Consider the following 10,708-nt stretch of genomic DNA (forward strand, 5'->3'; position numbering starts at 1 on the left):
GTAGATTTGTTTCCTGACAAGACAATGACCTGAAACATACAGCCAAAACTATACAGATAGTCACTGTATTGTGCAGTGATCATGAAGGGGAATAACTATGTGTATGTACTGATGTTTTTATTTCCTACCAACTGCCTTGTACTTGCTTTGAAATCTCATTTAGCCACGCCCCCTTTTCGCTTCCGTGTGTAATACTACCTGAGGAGGTGAAGGAGGCTGCAGACTCGGGAGGAAGTCATCATTCAAATTTTACCGTCAAACCGCAGAAACAATCAGAATATCGTCTGGACTCGTGCCATTATACTTGCAGGTAGGTTGGTGTATGTGAAATGTAATGTTTGCTTTGGCTGCAGCCTGTTTCAGACCGACAACTCGCTTTTCTGTGCTGTTATTCAGTGTCATTTCCAAACTGGGCAACATCGCCTAATGTGCTGTTTAAGGCAGGTGAACCATCAATATCATAAAATATGCAGATGTTAAGCCTGCATGGTTGCTATGCAGCGTCCGTTTCAAATAGCAGGAACTTCTGATCACATAATCACGAGGAAGTGATCGTCAACGAATCCGAACATCTTCTGATTCAGCGCACAAGATCCGTTTTTTTCAGGGACAGAAGAAGGTTGTGGTACAAACCACAACGGGGGAGAAAACACAGATGTTGCAGGGACATTTTAAAGAAAGTGTTTTTGATATTAATCCGGGAAAGTTGGGAGACGCAGCAGCAGCAGCAGATAACCAGCTGATCCGATCAGCTGACCGATCAGCTGATCCTCCGTCAGACCGGTTGGCGCAGCTGAGACCCTCCAGTTTGCCGGACGACTATTTTGAAACCTGGAAAACCCAGTGGTTGCGTGACTTTTACGTTTGTTTTTGTCACGTCGTGGTGCTTTGCAATATTTAATTAGAGAATATTGTACTGATTTCTCCCCATCATGACATAAACAGTCTGAATATATGGAATGGAACTTTGAATATATATAATGAAACTCTCTATATGAAAACTAAATATGAAACTTCCATATATATTTAGACTTCCATTATATATGTTCATATATTTTCAGACTTTTCCCAAACAGCATACAATTTGGTTAACTGCATCATTTTAACCTAATTGTAAAGGCAGCATGCTGATTAGCTTCTTTTATTTCTTTGAGAAAAAGTTTTAACAAAATCAAATTTCTAGTGGCTGCAAGGTGGCTCNTTTGGTTCTTTGATTATTCTATCTGCCGTTGTTGTATTGATTTAATTTGAAAATCTTTTACTATGTTAAACTGGTTTTTAAGAGGTGGTATATAATTCAAGTTATTAGTAGTAGAAGTTGTTTTTGGTATTTTTTGTATCATGTAAAATTAACATTTCCTGACTGTTTCCAAGCCACGCTTTAACTGTAAGTAATTATTTTCCTGATCTAAAATCACTTTTTTCCAGTGGGAGTAATTCAGTCTCTTCTTGTGGCACCACCGGTAAAATAAGTCTAATTAAGTCCAGTTTGACCTTTAGGAGTTGCTCTGACACACTGGTTAGTCATTTAGTTTTCACATAGAGAGAAAACTTAAATCAAAGCAAACAGTCTGCCAAACAGAGTGTGAATGTCTGACTGATACCTGACAAACATCTTCTTGCTGTTGTCTTTTCTGGACTTCACCACCTTTTCCACTTCATACTGATGCTTTCCCTCGTGGATCTGGTGCAGAATCAATACGCCTCCGTTAACCTCAGAATCCTGCAATTTAGAAATAAATGAACGCAAAAATAATCACAGACACGTCTTTTAAAATGCATACAGTGGTGTTCAGTGCTGGTTTCAGTTAAATTCTGTCTCCTACCAGGTCCATGATGCTGTACGTGTCTGCAGCTGATGTTGTCAAAGACTGAAGTGGACACTGGTGGCAGCAGCAGTCTTTATAAAGCTTTCAGGGTGTTTGTGCTTCTGCTTTGCAGCAACAGAAGGAGAAGTGGGAATGAGGAGCCTCTGACACAGAGGTGGATGAGGAACCGGTGTCAGAAGAGGAACTAAATGAAGAGTAAATCAACAATGGGAGAGGGACACGGTGTCTAATTTTACTAGAATAAGAACTTATGAAGGAACTTTGAAAGCGTTCAATAAACAAACATGTCATCAACAAAGAAAGTTCCAGGAGGACTCATTGTCCTCTGACTCACTCACACTATAGCAGCAAACATCTCACAGGAAACACTTTTTTTCTCCTTGTGCTGGATGTTCACTTCCTTATTTTGTTTAATAATAACGTGACAGTAGTTTTACCGTAAAAAATGAGCACCTGAACAGAGAGAAGAGGAATTGGCAGCAGTCTGTTCCACAGTATATCACGGTCCAGTGTTGTTCATGGGAACTGATGAGGATATATTACTTCCTCTGTTGTACAGTGGAAACGTACACTTAATGATTACCATGTCTTGTTTTTTTCTCTCTCTCTTAAAACAGCAGTAAAAAGGATTGTCCAATAACTCTAATTGTCACTTTGTTACATTACTTCCTCACGTTCACTAATGATCTTTTATTTAAAGGTAAATATTAAAATGAAGATATAGTTTGATTAGTTTCTGTTTCATTTTGCAATACACCGGAAACATGTAAAGGTGATCAGTAATGTAAACAAAGTTGTGTTTACATTTATTGGAGGCTTACTGTTAAAAAAAATAATTTGATAAGTGATGAAAGATTGATAGAATTAATGAAAAAGCAAGTCAACATTCAAAAAGCAAATAAAAGAGTAATAAAAAGTGATGCATGAAAACATAGAAAATAGAATAAAAAATACAAATGAATGTGGAAATATTTATTTAAAAATCAGTTTGGAATAATAGTAATAACAAACAATAAAGAAAGAAAGAAAGAAAGAAAGAAAGAAAGAAAGAAAGAAAGAAAGAAAGAAAGAAAGAAAGAAAGAAAGAAAGAAAGAAAAGTCAACAGTCGGTCAAAAAAGGTACATAGGCCATGGTTTGCCATCTAAAAAAAGCGTATTGAGTCACAGAAGATTCAAATAACCTGATGGATGGTGAGGACGACGTTTTGACGCCTCCAGCTGCTGATCAGAGCAACTCACAGGCTTCAAATTACCAGTCAACCGCACCTGTATGGAGACGCAGCAAAAGCCCTTTATTTGCAAAATGGCAGAATGCGGTCTCGACTCCGCAACGCCAACCCAACACACCTAGTGCTCCCAAGGTACAGAAACCTGTTAATGGTGACCTGAAACTCTGGGGCTGCCCAACTATCACAGGCCACTTGTCTTTCCTTTAAGACCCAACCAGCCAGCTGGCCCTGGATATCCCCAACAAGTCCCGACCCAAGCTCCGTCCCCAGGTGCTCACATGAGCAGCATGTCTGCCACTCCAAGCGCTGGTAATACCAGTCGCTACGCTAGTCGAGTTGCATCCTATCGGCCTCTCCCATCCCCCAAACCAAGGTACCAAGGCTTTTAAAGGTACAACAAGCAAAACATAGACTACGTTTGTGAAAACACTACAATAGCAATAGTTTGACAAAGTAGAGTAAAAGCTAACAGCTGCTTTGCTTTGCTTCAAATCAAGGAACCTGACTGTCTGAAGGTGATACGGTCTGTCTACCAGCAACGCTAAAGCTCATTCATTTCTCTCACAGATTGAAACTCATTTCTAGCACACAGCAGCAACAGTCTGTTGTCTGAATTGTGTTGTTTCAAGTGCCTCTTGAAAACATACTCCATTCTCAATTGCTTTTTTCCCCCCTCCAGTTTAAAAACTAATGATGTTTATGATAGTGCAGAAATACTAATGGAATGCCTCTGATGTGTCAACACTGGAATGAGTTGAGTTACTAAATTTACACGACCGTTCATGCACACACAGAAACAAACAGACACACATTGAAGCTATTTCCAGCGTTCCCAGTCGAGCCAGTGAAGTCCAGCTAAATCTGTATGAGCTGATGAGGATTGGGTTACATGAGAGACGTGCGCCACTGTCGCAAACTTCAGCCGCCGTCCTCTGCAGCGTGCTGGAGCTGAAGCCACGTTTGTGCCGTCTGAGAAGCTGAAAACTCAAACTCAACCAGGTACTGTGATGTGCTGAACATAAACTGTGAACTTCTGCATGATCAAGACTCCTGATCAGAATTTTCAGAACCGTGGCAGCTGAAGGTGTCGAGGCCTGTTGCTTTTTTTAAATACTGCATTGGATTATACACTGTTTTCTGACTGCAGTAACAATATAGGTAATATACTGATGCATTTATTAATGAATACAACTTATCTTTTCTATATCTTATATGAGTTTTTAGAATTTGCTTCTCTAGAGTCATGACATATGAACGAGTCTCTTTTTTGACTCTTGCCATGTTTAGATTTTACTAAAGATGTTCTGAAAGTCAAACTAAAATCATCTGAAGCACTTTAGAAGTTATACCGTCGCCTGATATTTTTTTGCTTTGCATGAAAACTAATGTAAAAGCTATTTTATGCGTTTTATTCATCACTATTAAGCTCTCTTTGGAGTGGTGTTTGACTTCCTTTGCATTTGAGATTGATCTTCAAATACATACTACTGTAAATACCAGCAACCCTGACCGGAAATCACCTTTTGAACATCCATTGATCCATCAAACAAAACCACCACTGAGTGAGAGTGATGAGGGAAGTAAGTCTAGTTAGAAAACAGGCTCTGAAAGTGGCCCTTACATACATTCTCACGCTTGTTTTTACCAACCTGAGGAGCTGTATGATCCTGTCCTGAGTGTTTGATGTCACTGTGTGTGTTTCAGATGGTGATGCTCGATGTGTTGATAATAGGAAGCGGCCCTCATGCCCTGACCCTGGCTAGCTTGCTATCCAGCCCTGATCCAAACTCTGACCCTGGACAGGACTCCCCCCTCTCCCCCGTTTGCCCTGTGAGGCCTCAGACAAACCCAGAAACAGCCAACAACAAACGCTGCTGTGGCAAGAAGAAGAGGAGGGCCACAGCTGGTACAGTATACCGGGATTTTCTTACTGAATTGTATTTAGGAGCTAAAATTTTATAACTTCAACTTAGTTTCATAAGTCATTATATTGACTCTCTGATAATTGCAACTAACATTTAATGTTAATAATTGATGCAAAATTCTGAAACTATTTGAAAGATCAATTGATCATTCAAGTCATTTTTAAATTTTTTGCCCAGAAATGCCAGATATCCCTATACTTTAGATCCTATTTCAAAATATTGAGTACTGCAGAAAAAAAGCAATTTTAAACAAATTTTAACAGAACTTGTTTTTTTTTCTAACAATTTACTATTATTTTACAGATTTTAGATATTTAAAATAGTAACTAGTAAAAAAAAGGTATATGCAGACTGTAAAATAAACAAAAAAACAAAAATGCAGACAAAAAAATCTGAATTTTTATAAATAGTAGTTTAATCTTTTACAACATTTAATTTTAAGATTTTAAGGTATATTCATCATATTGTAATCATCCAAAAATGTAGTTGTTTTACAGATATTTTCCAGTACTCCCCCTGTTTTGTTTTTTTTTTGTTTGTTTGGGTTTTTTTTTTGCAATTTGTGAACGCTACAGGATTCTATCATTTTTAAAATATAATTTTTCCCAGCGACCTTGCTGCCATATTTTTACCATGATTTTTACTGTTTGTTTGTTTTTGTTTTTATGTGAGCTTTTACAGCTTGTCTTTTGCAAAAGGAATATTTGGTATTTTTGGACTGTTGCTTGGACAAAACAAGCAATCAGAACAGAGGCTGTGAGACTTTTTCTACTTTTTCTAAATTATTTATTGAAAAAATTAATTGGCAGATTAATCAATATTGAAAATTATGTTATTAAGACTAATTAAGTCAGAAATGAAATCACAGTGTGGACACAAAAAATGTGATGCAGACTCTTATTTTTGTAATTTCATTTTAGGATTTTGACTTAGTAAGTCTGGCTATCTATGATAATTCTGACTTAATCTTGACTTGAGTCATCAATAAAAACTGTTTATCAAATAGTTTGAACTTTTTAGGTCTACATGTTGATTCAGCATTTCTAAATTGGTTCCTTTTTGAATCTTAGGTTTGTCTTTTATAGCATTTTGAAGATAGTGTAAATTTTCTCGACAGTAATGAATTTTACATTAGCGATAATCATCATGCCATTGAGTTTCCCTTCTATTCATTATGTTTGATAATTTAATGGGATTTAATGTCTTGAGTTTGGGAATTTGCTTGCAAAATACATAAATGCTGTTGTTAATGTGTCATCGTTACTGCTTGTTGAACATTTTTGTAGGCATGCGATGAACCAAACATACTTCAAACAGTTTATGTGTGGTTTGTGGCTAGTCTCTGCAGGCCAGACGTTGGAGGAGCAACTAGAAAAGTCCACGATATCAGAGAGGATCATCTGTCCCCCGCTGAGCGTCCAAGTGGTGGACACCTATGGAGAGTGGACGGCTCTGTGGGAGAGTCAGTTCACAGCTCTGAACATCCCTCATCTGCGCTCTCACACTCTGGTGCACACAGATCCTCTCAATAAGGTACAAACACCAACAGCTTCCCCTGAAGTAGAAATGAGGAAAAAGCTTTTACAGCATGAATGTAAATAAACACACGTGCGATTATTTATCTCAACAGAAAGCACTTCAGGAATTTGTTTTAAAGCATGAACGCTCAGCAGAACTTCACAGCCTTCCTGATCACGTTTACATCCTGGACGATAATGCGTTTTTCAACGACATGCGGCTCGGCAAGAAGGAGAGGAAACGTCTAAACATCACGTCCACACTGAAGAAGAGTTTATCCTTCTGTCTGCCAGGAACCAAACTAAGTGTGGATTTCTTTAAGGAGCAGGTCAGATTAGCTGCATGCGTGTCCTGCAATTCATAACTTTTTTAATAACAGTGTGTTTGCTTGACTTGTTGGAAGTATACTGTGTTATACTACTTTATAAGAAATATAATATTACTGTTCTTACTGTATTACTGAATAAAAAACTTCCCAAAAGCATGCATAACTGCATCTAATAACCTGTGTTGAAGTGTGAATTTGTTTGTTTTGAATCAATTCTTATCCATCAATCTGACATTAAACATGGAGCAGTTAAAATCATGCAATTACAAGCTTGGGTGAAACATATTTATTCTTTCATTAAACCATTATTTTGATCTTAAGTTTGATAATCAACTACACCCTTGAGTTAGATGTTACCTCCAAAATAATACAGTGAGAAATACAGACACAGAAGCATGTTTAAAAATGTGCATGCTGCTTGAACGGACACTAAAAATCTGTGTATCTGTGTCTGCAACAGTACTGCTTTTAAAACTATCATCAAAGTCAGAAATGTTCAAGTCTGACACAAAATGGTGTAGTTTCTTATTTCACGTCATTTTTTCTAACACAAATCCCAATAAGACAGAAAACACAGAATCATCTAACTCCACGAACTAGTATTGTCTTCGCAGCCAAAGGTTATTTCTGTGTCACTGATTTCTGTTGTCCTAAAACTGTTATAAGTACATCAGTGTAGTGGTTAGAATGCTTCATGATTCCAGTAAATGCAGCTAAGGTATCAGTTTCCCATCCTGTTACGCTGCTGTGAATACTCACTCAGGAAACAAACCAAATTCTAAGCTGAGAAAAAAATTTTTTTCTCCAGTTTGAGCAACATTTGCTAAAAAGCATAGCCACCACAGCTACCACAGACAGGGAAGGAAAACTGTAAAGTATTGAAAGACAGACTAACACGCTGTTCCTTTTGGTGTTTGTGCAGTTTATTGGTGACAAGCATATGGAACAAATGTGGAATGATGCCAACATTATGTACCCAGTCTGAGTATTTGCTGCTTCTGGAGCTGTTTTGAGTTAACGACTGTGAACATACAGGTGGAAAGATACAAGTTGGATAAAATGCTGGTAAAGGGAACAGTGGAGCACATCATCCCTGTGACTGAGGATAAGGAAGAGATGGAAGAAGAGAACGACCCGATGAAAGAGCTGGAAACAGAGGAAATAAGACTGACTGAGAAGAAAGGAGACAGAGGAAGGAAGAGATTGAAATACTTTCAAGTCCAACTCCAAGAAGGCGACATCCTAAAAGCCCGGCAGGTCGTCATGGCAACAGGTCCGACCCGTGCCCAAATGGCAAACATCCCTTCGTGGGTGCAAAGCATTGGGGAGAGCTTTCCAGATGAGCGTTTGCAACATACAGTTCATCTCATGCACCATCTGCCAAACTGGAAGCAAAAACTTACAGAAAGTTGTCAGAGACCGAGAGAGACTTTTCACGCTCAAGGTCAGCTGGATTTCCTCTGATTATGTACCACAAGAATGTAGACTAACTTTACAGTGAAATAATGTTTTAGCATTTAACAAGTAGAGGCTTTAAATCTTAAAAATCGAATGACCCTTGACGCTCATGTTTTATGCTTTCAGTTTAAAGTGGTAATTTTAACCCATCCTCACCCCCTTAGTCCTCCCTTTACAAACACTATATGTGCGCCTCTGCAGTGTGCAAGGCAGGACAGAGGGTCATGGTTGTTGGTGGAGGTCTGACCAGCGCTCATGTTGTCTCGATTGCCGTGCAGCAAGGTGCCAGCCACGTGACATGGGTCATGAGGAAGCACCTTCAGGTCTAGTGACTGTAAAACAGCACATGCATGAGACATAAATATTCTGTAGCTTTACCTGCATCAACCACACACATCTGTCTTTGCTGTTTCGGCTACAGTTGAAACAGTTTGACGTGGGCGATGTGGAGAGCCTGGTGGGTCGGTACTCCCATGTGGAACACGGCATCAAGATGGATGGCCAGGCCTACCTACGACAGTTCTACAATGAACGGAGTCTCCACAAACGGCTGGCTATGATTCGCCAGGCGAGGAAAGGAGGCGCCGTCACCCCAGAGGCCTACGTCCACCTGCAGCCGTTCATACTGACTGGACAGGTGGATGTGAAGACATACTGTCAGGTAAGGATACAAGAGCACTGTACGGAAAAGAGGGTGAGATGTGAAGTGATCAGGCAAGATGTACGGTTGTGTAGATTAAAATACACTATATTGCCAAAAGTATTCACTCACCTGCCTTGACTCACATATGAACTGAAGTGACATCTCATTCTTAATCCATAGGGTTTAATATGACGTTGGTCCACCCTTTGCAGCTATAACAGCTTCAATTCTTCTGGGAAGGCTGTCCACAAGGTTTAGGAGTGTGTTTATGGGAATTTTTGACCTTTCTTCCAGAAGCGCATTTGTGAGGTCACACACTGATGTTGGACGAGAAGGCCTGGCTTCCAACACTGCATCTGACACTTTGCATTGCACTTGGTGATTAATGGCTTGGATGCAGCTGCTCTAGCATGGAATCCCATTCCATGAAACCTTCTACACACTGTTCTAATCTGAAGGCCACATGAAGTTTGGAGGTCTGTACCGATTGACTCTGCAGAAAGTTAGCGACCTCTGCGCCCTATGTGCCTCAGCATCTGCTGATCCCGCTCTGTCAGGTTACATGGCCTACCACTTCGTGGCTGAGTTGCTGTCGTTCCCAATCACTTCCACTTTGTTATAATACCACTGACAGTTGACTGTGGAATATTAAGGAGCGAGGAAATTTCACGACTGGACTTGTTGCACAGGTGGCATCCTATCACAGAATTCACTGAGCTCCTGAGAGCGACCCATTCTTTCATAAATGTGTGTAGAAACAGTCTGCATGCCTTGGTGCTTGATTTTATACACCTGTGGCCAAGGAAGTGATTGGAACACATGATTTTGATTATTTGGATGGGTGAGTGAATACTTTTGGCAATATAGTGTATATCCTGATCAGATTCATAGGAGATGAAGGGAAATATACAGAGGAGAGGAGAGGAGGTAAGCACTGCTAGAATGTAACTCTCTCTCAAGTACAGTATTCACTGAAAGTCCTTTTCAGAAGAAGCCTTCTTGCACTTTACTTGAGTCTTTTCATGCCACTTTCAACTGCTTGTATAATTCCACTCCACAGCATTTTGAGGGAAATATTGTACTTTCTACTTGAATACTTTACACAACACATGAACATCTTGTAAATTTTGATTTTTGTTATAAATTAAACTACCTAAAAGAATACCTTTCCATTCTTTGCCAGAAAATTAAACATTTTATGTTCAATATTTATATCATAAACAGAAAAAGGCATTTTTCTGCTTTTTTTCATAAATGGTGATACAATTACACATCACATGAGAAAAATGCTACATTTGTGAAGAGTAAAAGTGCACTCAAAGAGCACAGACGTCCACTGGGACCACTAGTCCACATTTCTATGATGTGTGTTTCTGTGACCAAAACCAGATCCACAGCTAAACTGCTCCACCAAGTTTCATGAAAATCTACTTGATAGTTCTTGTGTAATCATACCAGCACACAGACAAACTAGCAAGCTAATGGTAATAAAAACTGTTTTTAATAGGATAAGATTTAATGAGATCAGGTCTTATGAGATGGAGGTTGGGTGAGATAAGATGAGGCCAAGAGAGGTAGTAAAGCTTTTCTAATTAAACATGTGCATATCTGAATATGAATCCTGGTCTCTTTTTCCCTCCTCTAAAAGTCATGGCAACCCGACAAGGTCAGACATGATAACATTTTTAAATCACTTCCAAAATGGATCAAGTCTGAATGAAAACAGTCACATCAGGTTGGCCTGCAAAGAACAATCTGTTCCTGATAAGAACACAAGC

At 39.1% G+C, this 10,708-nt stretch overlaps 3 protein-coding genes across 4 annotated transcripts in view; 2 read left to right on the forward strand and 1 right to left on the reverse strand.

Annotated features, from left to right (window-relative positions):
* Positions 1-1,884, reverse strand: part of LOC103365194 (uncharacterized) — a 12,697-nt gene extending 10,813 nt beyond the window's left edge. The window contains exons 1-3 of the mRNA XM_008292564.1: positions 1,827-1,884; positions 1,605-1,723; positions 199-223 (exon numbers count right to left, since the gene is read on the reverse strand). Of these exons, the coding sequence (XP_008290786.1) occupies positions 199-223; positions 1,605-1,723; positions 1,827-1,835 (153 nt within the window). The 5' untranslated portion in view covers positions 1,836-1,884. The remainder of the gene's footprint in view (positions 1-198; positions 224-1,604; positions 1,724-1,826) is intronic.
* Positions 193-10,708, forward strand: part of pir (pirin) — a 41,280-nt gene continuing 30,764 nt past the window's right edge. For both annotated transcript variants that reach the window (XM_008292538.1, XM_008292539.1), the window contains exon 1: positions 193-310. The gene's annotated coding sequence lies outside the window, so the exon portion shown is untranslated. The remainder of the gene's footprint in view (positions 311-10,708) is intronic.
* LOC103365175 (uncharacterized) lies at positions 4,551-6,906 on the forward strand. Its single transcript, XM_008292537.1, has 4 exons — positions 4,551-4,638; positions 4,763-4,964; positions 6,323-6,516; positions 6,614-6,906. Exons 1-4 carry the CDS (start codon positions 4,630-4,632, stop codon positions 6,863-6,865), a joined length of 657 nt encoding a protein of 218 aa, XP_008290759.1. The 5' UTR covers positions 4,551-4,629; the 3' UTR covers positions 6,866-6,906.

This window comes from Stegastes partitus, unplaced genomic scaffold (assembly GCF_000690725.1).
Source record: "Stegastes partitus isolate 25-593 unplaced genomic scaffold, Stegastes_partitus-1.0.2 Scaffold817, whole genome shotgun sequence".
Classification (NCBI taxonomy): domain Eukaryota; kingdom Metazoa; phylum Chordata; class Actinopteri; family Pomacentridae; genus Stegastes; species Stegastes partitus.

Excerpts from the sequence above, each read along its gene's own strand:
- LOC103365175 (XM_008292537.1), top strand. Across the intron at positions 4,965-6,322 it reads GAAGAGGAGGGCCACAGCTG|TCTCTGCAGGCCAGACGTTG; the intron begins GTACAGTATACC and ends GTTTGTGGCTAG. Across the intron at positions 6,517-6,613 it reads ACACAGATCCTCTCAATAAG|AAAGCACTTCAGGAATTTGT; the intron begins GTACAAACACCA and ends TTATCTCAACAG.